Here is a 16,694-nt window from a genome sequence, read left to right as displayed (position 1 = left end):
CATTGACCGGGACAAGGGGGACAGAAGGACGTCCACTAAAGACTCTTTGTTATCCGATTCATTTCTATTCATTCTCAGTCTCATTTGTCAAAGCACGTGTTGAAAAAACCGTTTTTGAAAGTGTCACCGAAAAAAGAAAGTCTTTCCTTGAGTGATTGATTTAGTGCTCCAGAGAAGCAGGGTCAACTGTTTAACTACCACAAAAACAGAGGGGGGAAACAGGCTAGACGATAAACTTAAAATATTATAACAGACTAATTAGGGTATCACTGATTCGGCCTTAGGTTTCCAGACGCTTTGCTTTCCAGGACTAAAGTGCTGGACTACTTTTGTCCATTTCTATAAACGAGGCCATTCTGCTTCCCTCTCTTAATGTGGCCTACATGTGTTGACATAGTGAGAGATCCTGTACACCACCACAGACAGATTTAATGGGCTTGAAATCCTGCAAATGATAGGGTTAATGTATTGTCCTTTCAGTTAGTCATGAAGAAAAGACACACCCTCACTATCTACACACACAGAGAGACACCACACACACACACACACACACACACACACACACATGCAAGCAAGCATAAACCACACACACAAACATATATAAGCACACACCACACACACACCACACACACCAACACACACACGCCCAGTGCAGGGAGCAGGACACACCCTCCTCAGGGGATGTGCGCTGGCTGTCTCCACAAACCGAGCATGCCAAACTCTCACGAGAGGAGGGGGGCGGCCACAGCCCCTCCACGCACCCCATCATTACCATCCCAAAGCGTCCCCAGGGGCCTCAAAGAGTAGCGACACGAACGCCCTCCCCCCAGCCCTCTCCCACACAACCAACCCCCACAAGACACCATACACTTAGTGGGCTTGCTTCCCTGCGAGTCTGCACTGCATTCTGGGATCCCTGACTGCAGGCACACCCAACAGAGCTGGCTCAACCATCTCTTTCTTCTTTTTCCAATTCTCTTCTTTTTCTCTCCCTACATCTTTCACTCCCCTCCCTCACTCTCTCTCTTCCCTCTCGATTTCTCTCATTCTCTGACCCCCCCCCCCCCCCAGTTTTAGAGGCCAAAGCCAATTCCCCATGCGAGGTGCTTGGAAGTAAAGTGGAGGTAAAGTGACAACTTCCTGTGAATGAGACACTGATTGGTTCTCACCACAGAAGGACCAGCTATCCCATGAGCACCGAGGGCTGCTCCCTAACCGTTTAATACAAACAGCAGCACATTCTAGTCATATTTTTGTTTGATTCAATCACATTCCAGTGCCGCATTCTGTGATCACGATTCAACCCAGGCCATGCGTTCCAATACCCATCCCACCATGCTATATAGTGTGTGTGTGCATACAGTATCTAGCATCCCCATGTGTTCCGTGCTGCCTCTCACCTGTGGACGTAGTGCAGCTGGTGGACAGAGTCGATGGCCAGGACCATCTCAGCCAGGTAGAAGCGAGCCATGTCCTCGGGCAGGCGGTCCTCAAACTTACTGAGCAGTGTCAGCAGGTCTCCTCCTACGTAGTAGTCCATCACCAGGTACTGAGGAAGGAGAGGGAGAGGGAGGGGAGAACAAAAGATTAGCAAACGGAAAAGATATGACTGGAAGTCAGGTCTGGGACTGAAAAACGGCCCGGGACTTTGAAACTCAGACCAGCCCACGACCGTGTATTATCATAATATATATTTTTGGGTTACATTATGCCACGGCCGTTTGTCCGGCCGTTCGGGAAATCTCCCGACGGCCAGTCCGACCCTGCTGTAAGCTCTCATTCAATATATCGAAATGAGATTCTAGTGTCCGCTAGGATCCCTCTCCTCTCACACCCTCTTCCACCTCTCTCACTCGACTCTCACTAAGGACAGCGGCATTCCTCTGGGCGGCAGGTGGTCTCGGCCAATCAGACCCCCCCCCCCCCTCAGTCTTTAATGTTCCCTCTTATCTTCCCCTCCCGGGCGTTCTATATCCCCCCTCTATGACATCATCCTCTCTTCCCTATTTCCCTCCTGGATTCTTTCATGTGGAAAATATCCCCTCCGTTCCTGTGCCCTTCTCACCTGCCCTCCTCGTAAAGAGCTCTCCTACAGTAGCGGCCTCTGTAAAGGCTGTGAGGCTGATGAAGGTTTGGGACGGATGAGGCAGAAGCATGACTAGGTCTCAGAAAGGCCCGTGGAACGGTGTTGCGGTGGTGGTGTAGATACAGGTGTAGATGTAAGGGCTGTGTGTGTGTGGGTATAGGTGTGTGAGGGATGTGTGTAGGTCACCAGGTTGATGTCATCCTGGAAGGCGTAGTGCAGGGTGGTGATCCACTGGCTGTCTCCGTTCACCAGCACGTCACGCTCCTCGCGGAAACACGCCGTCTGCACAAGGGTCAAAGGTCAGCCCGCATCATCACCAGAGCGCGTCTTTGTGCGTACGTATCCTAGCCTGGTTCACGTCTGACCAGCTGTCTCTGTCCATGTGTGTTGTGATGTTTGTGCGTGGTTAGGCTGGTTCTTAGTCCTGGCCTGTGGCTACTGTGAAACCCTTTGAGACATTACTTGTAAACAGGGGCTATGCAGATAAAGTTTGGTTTGGGTGTTTTAGTGTATGCATGTGTGTTAGCTTGTGAGAGTGTACAGGCTAGAGTTGGATTGTTTTTCTAGACAGCTTCCCATGTCCAGACACATGCATACAGATGCCTCAGGGACCAATGAGAATGTCTGACTGACAAGCAGAGGAGGGTCATGTGGAAAGCACATCATGACCAGACATCCTTGAGCTACAACTGACATGTGGCCTCAACCACCAAATCCAAAACTGAAAATGAACAGTCTTTTAGATGATTAAAATGTATCCTTAAAATAAAAATGTAAACTGTAAATGGACAGCTCGGGTTTTGGTCTCAGCTGAACGAATGTTGACATGTTGTTGTTGTTGTTGCTGACCTCCGCTCTCTTCAGCATCTCCCACTTGTTGAGGATCTTCATGGCAAACACCTTGTCTGCATTCTTCACCTTCACCACGGCAACCTGTAGAAAGACGGACAGATAGAGAGGTCAGGGCGGAGGACAAGCAGCGGAGAGCGATACTGTATGCAAAACAGGCACCTCTCTTTCAACTACGGCATCCCTTGATCTGCATTCAAATTGTTGGTTTGTATTCAAATATCTTCGTGCACCAATCAATATCTTTCAATCAACTGTGATCAGTGATAACCTAGAGAAGGAAGGAAGGAGGGATGGAGAGACGGAGGGATGGTGGAAAGGAAGGAGGGATGACCGTTTTAACTGTCTCATCAGGCCTCGGAGGAGGAGAGGGGGAACAGGAAGAGGAAGAAGGGACACAGGAAGTGACCTCGTACACTGAGTCAGTGACCCCTGCTCTGGAGAGAGGCACCACCTGGATCCTCTCTCACAGCTGGGATCCTCCCGGATCAACAGGACATCACTACAGTGAGCATGCTCAGTTAGACCACTAGGATCCAGCACTTCACAACTACTATCTTTGTGTATCATGCTTCTAAAATAATAATAATGATGTATTCATCAAGCAGACACTTTCATCCAAAGTGACATACAGTACAGGGGGCCATTTTAACCTGCGACCTTGATCTGCAGTCAAATGCTGTAACCACTGAGCTACATCCTCCCCAGATTCTAGTCAATATGACAGCATGGGTCAGTACAGTGCAGTACAATCCTGGCTGACATGTTGACAGATTAAAGACACGGTAACATGTGAGGAATGGAAGACAGGTGATGACACAATCAGAGGCTACAGACCCAATGGGAGGGGGGGGGGGGGGGGGGGGGTGAGGTTGGAGGCAGGGCGAGATGTTTTAGTGAGTTCAAACCAGAGAGAGGAGTAAATAAAACAGAACGGGAGCTTTGGGGTTTGGTTGGGTTTCAGCGGTTTGGTGGCGGTGATAGGATGACAGTCGGGGGCGGCATTTGCGGCTCCCTGACACCTGTGACGCAAGCCCTCTGTCCATTGTTAGGCGGTATAAACAAGAGAGCAGGGAGCATTCCTCAAACCAGTAGAGTAGCTGGCTGCAGGAGGCCAGACAACTAGAGTGCTTTGGCTGCCAGGAAGGAGACAAGCGAGGGCCTTCTTCCCTCCAACACACACACACACAGAAACAGATACACTGCCACACACGCATGGCCGCACACAAGCACACGTGTGAAATAGATACACACGTGGACGCACAAACACACACGGCAACATAACACACATAGCAACATAACACACACAGTCTGGAGTCCATTAAATGAGCAGTGTAGAAAAAGAGGGAGAATGCTAATGCAATGATAACATTCCTCCACTGTTTGGGTTTCCCCGAGTGATCTGATCAAGCAAAGAGAGGAGGAAAGGAAGAAAGGAGGAGAGGAAGAGAGGAGGGGGAGCAAACTGTTTTTGGCAGTGACCTTGTGTTTAGTCCCCCCCTAAATCCCTCCTTCCCTCCCCTCTATCCCTCCATCTTTCCATCCCTCCCTTCGCCCTGTTTTCCTAGCTTTCTCCTCTCAGGTCTGTGTGAGGCCCGGGCCCACATGCTCCACACTGCAGTCGGAGGAAAGCCATTCATCAGGAAAGCTCAAACGCCACGCACACACGCCATTTCTCTTCCAACGTTGACAATGGGAGGATGAAATAAAAACATCCTGGCTGAAACTACTTCTTTCCCTCCCTATCTGCTTCCCACAGCTTCCAGGTCCAATAATTCCACCCTTCACCGCTAAACCTTACCAATTGGTAATTGCCAATTTGGACTATTTACTCTCCGTTACACTCTCTAGCTCTCCGGTAACCCATTGCTCGTTTCTGACTTGCCAAGAGGGCTGCGACAAATCCACATCTGGTGTCCTGGAAGGCTCTGCTCCTTCATGGCAAGGACCAGGTGCCGAACCAGGCACGCCACAGGGGCTAGTATCATTAATAAAATAAGAACGAGCGACCAGGCGTTACGGTAGCTCTGACCGCACTGCTAACGTCACAGCGTCGAGAATAGCACTGACACGGTTTGAAACATGCTGAGGGAGGAACGTAAATGATGTTCTTCCAGCGGTCAAAGAGAACAGGGTAGAACAAGGCCTTAAGAGGCCTGGACCCTGGCCCAGACTCCAAATACAGAGAACAGACAGGGCTCAGCTTACATAGGTGAGGGGGATGTGTGTAGCTACTGTAAGTTGTGCTTGTGTGAATGTATGTTTATGTGAGGGTGTAGGTTTATTGTGTTAGTGTGAATGTACGCATGTGTACAGCCTCATACTGCACCGTCTATAATCGTGTGTGTGTGTGTGTGACATATGTAATCCTAAACTGCAGTGTCTGCCAATCACTACCTGACTCTCCCGCATTCCCCAGCACTGACATCACTCCCCCTGAACACGTAATAACCGTGTTTCAGCTAGACCCACAGCAACTCACCAATGAGGCCTGCTTTCACTTCCACCCACATCGGTTACCCCCAAACACACACACACACACCGTCACTGGGAGCGCATGGCTTCCTTTACACCAGTCATGCGGATTGGTGGTTCTGTTGTGTAAATAGCTGACAGGGAGAGAGTGAAGTTGCTTACCTCACCGAAGGCCCCACGACCAATCACCTTGAGGATCTCAAAGTCCTCTTTGTGTAGGCGCATCTGCTTGACCCTGGAGGTGAAGGGTTTGGCTGTGGGAGAGAAGAGGAGACAGTCAGGGGATGGATACAGGGTCAGGGGATGGATACAGAGTCAGGATACAGGGTCAGGGCATGGATACAGAGTCAGGATACAGGGTCAGGGGATGGATACAGGGTCAGGGCATGGATACAGAGTCAGGGATGGATACAGGGTCAGGATACAGGGTCAGGGCATGGATACAGGGTCAGGGGATGGATACAGGGTCAGAGCATGGATACAGGGTCAGGGATGGATACAGGGTCAGGGGATGGATACAGGGTCAGAGCATGGATACAGGGTCAGGGATGGATACAGGGTCAGGATACAGGGTCAGGGCATGGATACAGGGTCAGGGGATGGATACAGGGTCAGGGCATGGATACAGGGTCAGGGGATGGATACAGGGTCAGGGGATGGATACAGGGTCAGGGGATGGATACAGAGTCAGGATACAGGGTCAGGGGATGGATACAGGGTCAGGGGATGGATACAGGGTCAGGGCATGGATACAGGGTCAGGGGATGGATACAGGGTCAGGGGATGGATACAGGGTCAGGGCATGGATACAGGGTCAGGGGATGGATACAGGGTCAGGGATGGATACAGGGTCAGGGGATGGATACAGGAGGCCGTGTGTCTGCTTGCTTTCCTACAGGTTCACGCTATAATTTGTCATTTGTTTAACTACATGCCCTTGTGTTTCTTCCCATTGGCACGTATTTGCTTATCACAATGTATGCTTCATGTTTTGGCTACCCGCAATGTTTTTGGGGGTCGTTGTTTTGGGGGTCGTTGTTTATGATCATTCACCAGATGCGCTTTTAGTAAAGCTCTCTCTTGGAAGTCAAATGTAAATGTCTGCTTGGCAGTGTGGTAGAGGCTGGGATAACAGACAGGGCAGGGAAGTGGCAGAGACTGATTTGAAAGATATGTGTCAAGGTTGGATAAACACGGTTTTGTGTGTCAAGATTGTGACAAGATTGTGTTACTCGATGCGAACCGCTCATCCAAACAACTTTACACATGACACTTCGTCATACAGTGAGCAATTCTCGAGATGATCGAGGCACAGACACACACAGACTCCTGCTTTTCTAGTTAGATGTACACACTTAGCAGATGCTTTTAGCCAACAATGTCATCATATTTGAACCTGGGACCCTTCTGATCTGCAGACAATGCTGAGCTACACCCACCAACACCTGTTCCAGACTAAACTCCATATCCACCTTACAAGCCATGTCACAGAGGTTTTCACACATGCAGATCAGCATCTAGTACCAATTAAACCATTCCACCTCCCTACACCCCCCTGGCCTGGCCTAAAGCACTTCAGATAGATCATCAATCCAAATGTGTCGGACCAGATTTCCTGGCCCCTCGTCCTCATTGAGTCACAGCCCTTCCAACCGCCGGCCGGAATCTCACCCGGAAGTGGTGAGTCAGCCCAGCGCTCAGCAGACACACTCAATCTCATTACCCTGCACAGTATCACAGTATCTTATGGATGCATCAGCTCCTATCTTCTGTAACAGGATTATCATATTATATGATCTCACAGTGTAATCTAGAGCTGAGGGCTAAAGCAGTTATCAACCACATTCAGACAGGTGTCTCTACTGCCTAGAGACTGAGAGGGAGAATTTGGCCCCGTTTGGTTTGGGTGTTAATATAGACTGCTGGCAAAGAAAGCTTTTTGGCACACTAATTAGCTTATTTACTAATCCTGACGTGAGGTGCGAACCAGCCCGGAAATTTCCGTCTGACTGCCCAAGCCGTGACATATCCAAACCAGAACAGGATCAGCTGATAACCGGACCTGGACCAGGACCATGATCAGTTCCACACCAGAGACAGACCAGGGCCTTGGATTGAGGGGGCTGAAGTCTTGAGATCTTGAGGGTTGGCAGCCATTCAACACCCTCAAACGCCCTGATACCCTGGAACATAGCCCCAGTCCTGCCTGGTCTGGCCTGGTCTGGTCTGGCCTGGTCTGGCCTGGTCTGGCCTGGCACATAGCCAGTGGCACCTGGCTCTGTCTGGGTCCATTACCATGATGCTATTAGAGCTCAGCAGGTATCTGACAACACACCTACACCTGCCCCTAACCACTACACACACCTGACATTTACCACTACTGTGTGTGTGTGTGTATGTGTGTGTGTGCTGATTAGTAGCTGAAGGCCAACACAGAGCCGGACTACAGAGATGAGAATGTGTTTGGTGTTAGACCAGCTCCACAGTATGGCCCTCCACAGAGATCTGAGACACACAAACAGCCTCCTGAGTCTGCCTGGCGTGTCTGAATCCAGAACACAGCCTGCTGTGTGTGAAGCTAAAGAGCTTTTCTCACTGTAGCCTTGATACGAGGCAAGGCCAAAGCAAACGAAACCCCTCTGCTTTTTATGAATGATGTCAATAGTGGACTATTGTTTATAGCAGGTGGTTCATTCTGCAGTTGAAGGTCCGCATACAAGAGGCCGCGTCTACCACAGAAGCAGAGGTGATCCGGCAGGTTGGGTTTATAAACAGAGACCAGTTGTTTATTACTGCAGGACCTTAAAAACAAGCCTGCAACACTGTAGGCTAAACATCACACTTTGACACACTTGAACACGTTTAACACACACATACGCATCCACACAAACACACACACATACCTACACACACATCCAAACACACACACACCAGTCTCTCCCAAGATTGACTCAAGGTTCAGGAGTTCCATTCGTCTGACGGTGCAGGCATTGTGACATCGTTCCCTTCTTCGCACACTCCTCGAGACAAAGGCCTCACAGTCACGACTTCACTATCAAAACACACAGGTGGGTCCAAACACGGCGGCGGTTGCTATGACAAGGTGTGGCGCCGGCCGGTTTGTGATGCCTTGTGCACCCGGTCCCGGCCCAACTCTGACTGGCTCTCTCTTTGTCTTCTCGGGGTTTTGCAAGAGCTCTCAAAGACCTTCAATGTTCTTCCCCGGACTGGAACTTGACAAAGTGTCACTCATTCAGCATAGGAATCGCAGAGTGTTTCTCATCCAGAAACCCACGCTCATACACAGAAACTCACACTGCAGGCCTGTGCCGTGCAACTGGAAAAACATACGTAGAGCCAACTAATCCACAGCCAGACTGGTTGGAAGCAAATCCTTCTGGTTATCAGCCCAATCTAGAGCTGTCTGCTCTCCCTCCAGTCTGAACAGTCTGATCACTCATTACTGATAACTGTGTTCACGCTGTGACAGCAACATTAAACATATTCAGGCCTCAGAAATGGGCCTCTCTTAAGAGTCCTGAGTTTCCCACGTGTGTGCACAGTATTCTGCGTGTGTGCATAAAGTGTGATACAGTCACAGTGCAATGCAAGGGAGTCAGGTGGCTGAGCGGGTAGAGCATCGGGCTAGTAATCTGAAGGTTGCCGGTTTGATTCCCGGACGGTGAACATGATGTTGTGTCCTTGGGCAAGGCACTTCACCCTACTTGCCTCTGGGAGAATGTCCCTGTACTTACTGTAAGTCGCTCTGGATAAGAGTGTCTGCTAAATGACTAAATGTAAATGCAATGCATTTGTCAGTCTGCTGATTGTGCCTGCGTTACTTAATGAGTCCTGTGTAGAGGGAGGGATGGAGAGAGTGGTTGGGTAGAAAGAGGGCAGGTGGGGGAGTAGAGAAGAAAGGGCAGAAAGAGGGGTATCTTTGTCTTTCTGTCTCAATCTCCCTCTATCCATTCCTCCATCCATCACTCCATGCCCATCCATCTCTCTGTCCCTCTCTACCCCCTTTCTTCCATCCATAAACCCCTTTTACCTCCATCCCTCTCTCCCCCCCTCCATCTCCCCTACACTCCCTGCTTCCCTTCCCAGCAGCAGAGCTGTGTCAGTACAGCAGGTCCTGGGACATCTGGAAGCCATCAGAGGGATTATTTACCACCACAGTGAGGTAACGACACAAAAATGCCGTTTGCAGAGGAGAGGAGAGAGAGAGTGAGAGAGAAGAAGAGAGAGGAGTGGAGAGGGAAGGAGAGGAGGAGAGACATGAGGTGAGGGGAAGTAGAGGAGAGGAGGGTGACCTGGGAACAGCCTTGTGAGAAATCACAGGAGGAGGTAGCCTGGGGCCGAACGTCACACCTCGTAACCCCACCTGGGTTCCCCACCACAGCCTGACCTGGACCAGGCTGGCCTGAGTTCAAACCCAACAGCCCCGGTAACCACTAGGCCATTACAACAACCTGGAGTCTCTCCTCTACCACTTACTATCAGAACAATTTCAAAAAAGAATATGTTCCTTCTATACTCCTATAAGGGTTCTGTACTTGGCTCTGTCAAACAGCTGCCATGATTCTCCTCCAAACCCAGCAGTGAGTGGGGTGGCCTTCAGAGTTTGAGTGAGGGAAGATAGGTTTAGTTCAGTGGTTAGAGCTTTTGCCTACAAATCAAGAGGTCTCAGGTTCAAATACTCATTTGTAAATTGCTTAGGATAAAAGCTGAAAGAATGCATGTTATTCTTATAAGTCAGGAGTAGACAAGCCCTTCACAAGCTCACCCTCTGGGAAAGGTCTCGCTTCCACAGAAGAGCCATTATTTCACTGGTACTTCCTGGTTAAATAAAGGGTAGATAAATACGACCAAATTGAGGGAGGGAACCCGGCAGCAAAGTGGTCGGTTATCAAAGAGAAAATCTAGAACAAGTTACGAAGCAGGGAAAAAAGAATCTTGGGGGTGCTGGAGTTGGAAAGTGACCCGAAAGTGACATGAACAAGCAGTCCAAAAATAAAGCTAACCCTTTTAGCATTTAATTGCAAGTAGCTTAAACTACCCAGTAAATTACCCAAATTACAGATGAAAACTGAAGCAGGCCCTTGGAGTCGTGGCCAGGGGGGTCTGGGGAGCACAGATGTGAGGGGGGGCAAGGAAGAGCGTCGCAGCCAAAACCCTGACTCCGTCTCCAACAGCTAAATCTAACGTTTCCCCTGAGGCCATGCCAACGAGAAGAACCCAGCGTGTGTTTTGTCATGTGATGTATGTCAGCCATCACAGACAAGCGGGCACACTGATAAATCATTAATAAGTACCAAAATACATATAACACATTCTGGGAATCGCTTACACACAACATAAACATGCATCAGAGCATTAAATTGAGTTTAACGCTACACTGCACACCAGTGACACCAGTATTCCCAGAGCCTTGTTGGTCTCTTAGACCCCTGACACACACACAGACACACACACATAGGCACAGTCACACACACACACCACACACAGGCTCAGACACACAGAGACACACATACACACCGGCACAGACACACACTGCTGTAATTTAAGGGGAAAGCTGGTCAGACATGGAACGTTAAACCAAACGATCTTGGCTTAGCAGTAAACACACAAACAGGATGTTCCCAAAATATTAAGATGCCAGAGGGAGGGAGAGAGGGAGGGAGGGAAGGGAGAAAGGCGACCAGACAAACAATAGATTTGATCCGGATTGTGTCATGACATTACTACTGTGAGAAAAGCCTACCCACTCACGCAAACATGCAAACATGAGGAAAAACTTGTAACTGATAATCCACACTAATAAGATTTAAACCTTGAAGATTAAACGGTTTATATACACCACAACTTCAGTAATCAACTGTGCCAACAATCATGGGACATGTTTGCGTGTGTGCGGGTGTCTATGTATTTGTGTGTTTGTGTGTACACGTAGTGAAATAAACTGTGTGTGAATATGTACCAAAAATGTACCAACAACTGTGCCAAGACTTATGGGACATATTTGTGTGTGTGTCACTGCAGTCATGATGTAAGCATCCATTTCTGGAAGGAACATGCCTTCGCTGGTGTCTGCAAGATAGCTGTCATACCAGGCATTATTCACTAGGTCACGGGTTCGAATCCTGCTCAACCCAAGCAGACAAAATCCCTGTAATGCTGCTATCACATCATGGGATTGAGTCCCACACCAACAGCACAGCTAGTGAGTCACTTTGGATAAAAGAGTCTGCTAAATTGATGAATATAACTGTAAATTCAGCAATAATCACAACCTTACATAACAGATGAGTTGTACGTAGCAACAGTCACCATCAGGATCCAAAAATGTTTAGTTCAGTTGACGCTTTTTTTTCTAAGCGACTTTCAGGGGGAGATTTGAACCTCGCGTCTTAATCTGCAGTCAAATGCTCTAACCATTGAGCTATACCTATTCCCCCTGATTGTGGATGAGGAGATAAGTTGGTCTGATGGGGACTCAGTCTCCAGCCAACCAGACTTGGATCATAGAGGCCTGCATAGCTTAAATACCTGGATATAGACAAGGTTTATTTGAATTTGAATCGTTTGCACTTTGGAGACTTCTTTATTAGTTTCGTCAGACATGGTGGTGACAGCAGGGCGTGGGCTCTGTCTGCAGGAGGCCTCACGTTTTCATCGTAGGGAATTTTCCGGTGCGTTTCAATTGAGGGCATCTGCGGTGGAGGAGGCCTCAGACTGACAGCAGCAGCTGCCCTCACCTGCCGCTAGTTCTCTCACCAGCAGGCCTTGGGTGTCTTGTCAAGGAGCTGAGGACTCTCTAGGTCTCAGAGTCCGAACCTTTGGCTCGCATGTCAGATGTTTCCTGGGAGTGGGGGTGGGGGTTCTTCACAATACCCTCTCAACAAGCCCTGTGGCCCAGGGAGAGTTGGGTGACACGCCAGGCTCCCAGCTCCGCTGAGATAGGCTGTCCTGAACCCCCCTGGGACCTCTCTCCCTCTCTCTACGGTCCTCCAAAACATTGATCACTTTAAACCTTTTAACATAATTGAGCTGAAAGTATTCTCCACTGTGCGTGCTGGTCGGTGAGTGATGATGATGTGATCAGGACAGACTGTCTGTGGGGTAAATCTTGTCAAACAAGCAGGGAAGCTTTCCCTCTCTCCTCATCAATTACAGAATAGGTAGAAACACCACTAAAGGTTAGAACCAGGCCCCTTCCATATTGTTACAGCTGGGGCTGGAGTCACGATGACGTGACAGATAACCTTCAAGAAAGCACTCCACAAATCTTACCCCCCACCCCCCTTAAGCCGACCTGTCACTGAGGGAGAAAAGATTGCCATTTGCTTGACATGATTATCCGGGTTTTCGGTCTGTGTTAAAATGTCCCCCGCCTCCCTCCCTACCTCAACCCCCTGCCGTGGGGTGGGGTGTCAAGGTGCAGGTAACTTTAGCCCTCTGCTTCTCTGGGAGCTGGGAGTGGCCAGGTGATCTCTGCCTGGCTGGGGCTTGTCTATTAGGACCCACAGGAAGACCCAGGGGCTGGAGGTGGGCCTGGAGGGCCCTGTCTCAATACTGCAGATACATCTGGAGGGCCCTGTCTCAATACTGCAGATACATCTGGAGGGCCCTGTCTCAATACTGCAGATACATCTGGAGGGCCCTGTCTCAATACTGCAGATACATCTGGAGGGCCCTGTCTCAATACTGCAGATACATCTGGAGGGCCCTGTCTCAATACTGCAGATACACCTGGAGGGCCCTGTCTCAATACTGCAGATACATCTGGAGGGCCCTGTCTCAATACTGCAGATACACCTGGAGGGCCCTGTCTCAATACTGCAGATACATCTGGAGGGCCCTGTCTCAATACTGCAGATACACCTGGAGGGCCCTGTCTCAATACTGCAGATACACCTGGAGGGCCCTGTCTCAATACTGCAGATACATCTGGAGGGCCCTGTCTCAATACTGCAGATACATCTGAAGGGACCTGTCTCAATACTGCAGATACATCTGGAGGGCCCTGTCTCAATACTGCAGATACATCTGGAGGGCTCTGTCTCAATACTGCAGATACACCTGGAGGGCCCTGTCTCAATACTGCAGTGACCCATCCTTCTCCCGTTGGGTTTCTGACCTGACAAGGACGGCTCTGGTGAGATTTGCTTGACAAGAGCTGTCGTAGCAACTGTTACTGTGCAAACCCCAGCACACCATCAAGTAGATAATAACTGATAAATGGATTAAGGTACAGAGAGACAGAGAGATCTGGCGTTGAAGAGCTGGAACAGGTCCATCAGAGGTGAATCATCATATTTTTACGATCCCTCTGGTTCTGGCAGGTTATATGACTTTATGACATAACCTAGGTAGGACACAGCAACAGCATACACAGGATCCCACACACTGGAACCTAAAGAAAACCACAAAGAGACCACTTTCTGAACACGGTAACTGGAAGGAGGGTAATAGTTATTCACACTCTCTCCTGCAGTTCCATTCCAGCTTAAAAGTCACATCTGAAAACACTAGTTTGCTGAGCTAAATATCACCTGGGAGACCAAGGTGTCAGTGCTGGGGCTTGTAACCAGAAGTATTTCACAAATTTGCATCTGGCTAGAGGGGGACAAGTCCGGACGTGCGCGTCCGGGCTTTCCTTCAGAGAGACAGCGAGGACGACACCCCACTGCAGAGACATGAATTACATTTCAGAGGAAATATTGCAAAATCGCTTGATGCTGGCTAGGAGCCAGAGCCAGAGCCTTGTTGTGGAGTTCGGGTCCCTGGACTATTCTCCTTTTCAACAATAATAAAGACAGTCCAATAACAGGAGGAAATGAAGGCCCAGCTTAAGCCACTTCTCTGTCCATACGACGGTCAGACGGATCTGTTTTGATGATGTTACCCTATTTGCCTCAGATCTTGGCTAATCTTTGTTTTGAACTGTTGGACACATTAGCCTCCTGGTTGACTTAGAAACGCTTGCTACTACACTGGTCTAGATCAGGTTATCCAGTCACATGACTAGTGAGCATATTGTAGAGGACAATGTTCTTGTTAGGACCAGCAACATCTCTGGGATCATCTATGCATGTTGTGTTAGAATCATCTGGTTCTTCAGAGAGCTTGTTGAAATATATAGCGACTTAAATGACAACAAAGTACAATCGATAATGGCATGTGGTCACAAAGTCAAATGATGACTTTTCCCGCAAACACAATACAACAAACTCAACCAACACTTAAGCAGGACAAGCAATAAAAACCCTTTGGTATCAGCAGCATGAGATAAGCATCAAGCAGAGCTGTTAAACAGAGCTTCTGGCTGCAGGGATAAAGCATCTTGAGCATATGGACAATAATTATCCTAAAATACACAAGTATTTACAAGAGGAAAAGGTTTTAAAAAATCTAATTACTTTTCCACTTCTAGCTTAACATTTAGCCCACAGTGTGAAACACTTTTCCATTCTGTAGTCAGTATGGTTAAGAGCTGTGTGTGTGTGTGTGTGTCACCCTCATAGCCTGCTCTGACACACACACTCTCATCAGGGTCCCCTGATGTTGTGGACTGGATATTGGGTTTCTTGGATTTCCTTTGGGATTAATAAAGAGAACTGTTATGTCTGTCACATTCTGTAAAGATCACAGCACACTGATGGGACAGACTCCATCCCCAATCCCCCTCCTTCCTCTCACCAGCCATGGCTACCTGTGTTTTTAGGTTAGTATGAAAGGGGTCAAAGATTTGACAGGACAGGCTAGCTGTTTCTGGGCTGTGGGGGAGCAGAGATGATGGTCTATAAATAGGCCGTCCAGTAGATGTCCACAGACAATTGAGATGACTATCAGAGCGACCACAGGATTTCCCTGCGTCATGTGGTGAGGAGAGGAGACACTGTCCTGATCCAGAAAACAGTTCCTTTCCCAGGAGAGAGACAGGGTGATGGAAACATAGCTAGCAGTACACACACACCTAAAAACTAAAAACCCGCACTAACCCACAAACATCCTATTCATACTTAGTGGAGGGAGAGAGAGAGAGACAGAGACATGCTGACAAACAGGTAATCTGATTAGTCAGCGCAGGAGCACGGCTTCATTCTATTAGTGAAATCAGGCCTGACAACCAGGTGATCCAGCAGAGAGGCCGGCCCAGCCAGATCAGACCCGTGTGAGGGGAGGGAGGCCTGGGCTCGGCCGGCTGAATGAAAGCCTGTCCTGTTCTGGTGCTCCGGAGGAAGGCCCTGACTCTCGTGATTGGAGTCACGGGGGAAACAGAGAGCGTCCCTTCCTCGCTGGTCAGCCCAGACACCAGTGCTGCAACATCGGCCTAATATTAGCCCCCACAGGGTCACCCTCAAAGCCACCAGCGCATCACAAAGACAAGGACACGCCGCCCGTGGCTGCCTCGTTCACGAGCGGGATGGTCGTCCAGGGATTGAGCAGAGGGAGTCTCACACTGACAACAGGAGTCGGTTTTAGTAGATATTCAATATCTATTAGGTTGTGGTGTGTGTGTGATTGCACAAACTCTGGTTATCGGGCAACATGTCCCTGACTGGGTTGAATCCATAGTAAAGTCTGAATAAATAACACACAGCATGGTCTGAACACAGACAGGTCTGAACACAGCCTGGTCTGAACACAGCCTGGTCTGAACACAGTCTGGTCTGAACACACAGCCTGGTCTGAACACAGCCTGGTCTGAACACAGCCTGGTCTGAACACACAGCCTGGTCTGAACACAGTCTGGTCTGAACACAGCCTGGTCTGAACACAGCCAGGTCTGAACACAGACAGGTCTGAACACAGCCTGGTCTGAACACACAGCCTGGTCTGAACACAGTCTGGTCTGAACACAGCCTGGTCTGAACACAGCCAGGTCTGAACACAGACAGGTCTGAACACAGTCTGGTCTGAACACACAGCCTGGTCTGAACACAGTCTGGTCTGAACACAGCCTGGTCTGAACACAGTCTGGTCTGAACACAGCCTGGTCTGAACACAGCCAGGTCTGAACACAGCCAGGTCTGAACACAGACAGGTCTGAACACAGTCTGGTCTGAACACACAGCCTGGTCTGAACACAATCTGGTCTGAACACAGCCTGGTCTGAACACAGCTAGGTCTGAACACAGTCTGGTCTGAACACACAGCCTGGTCTGAACACAGTCTGGTCTGAACACAGCCTGGTCTGAACACAGCTAGGTCTGAACACAGTCTGCTCTGAACACAGCCAGGTCTGAACACAGTCTGGTCTGAACACAGCCAGGTCTGA

General features: G+C 49.2%; 1 protein-coding gene across 1 annotated transcript in view; it reads right to left on the bottom strand.

Annotated features, from left to right (window-relative positions):
- The window catches only part of LOC124468528 (serine/threonine-protein kinase MRCK alpha-like), a 39,228-nt gene that overhangs the window by 16,145 nt on the left and 6,389 nt on the right, over positions 1 to 16,694 (bottom strand). The window contains 4 exon segments of the mRNA XM_047021307.1: positions 1,401 to 1,549; positions 2,273 to 2,368; positions 2,936 to 3,019; positions 5,573 to 5,664. Coding sequence (XP_046877263.1) covers positions 1,401 to 1,549; positions 2,273 to 2,368; positions 2,936 to 3,019; positions 5,573 to 5,664 — 421 coding nt within the window.

This window comes from Hypomesus transpacificus, chromosome 6 (assembly GCF_021917145.1).
Source record: "Hypomesus transpacificus isolate Combined female chromosome 6, fHypTra1, whole genome shotgun sequence".
NCBI classification, from domain to species: Eukaryota; Metazoa; Chordata; class Actinopteri; order Osmeriformes; family Osmeridae; genus Hypomesus; species Hypomesus transpacificus.
Note: the sequence above shows the minus strand (reverse complement) of the source record. Positions and strands in the feature narration are given on the sequence as shown.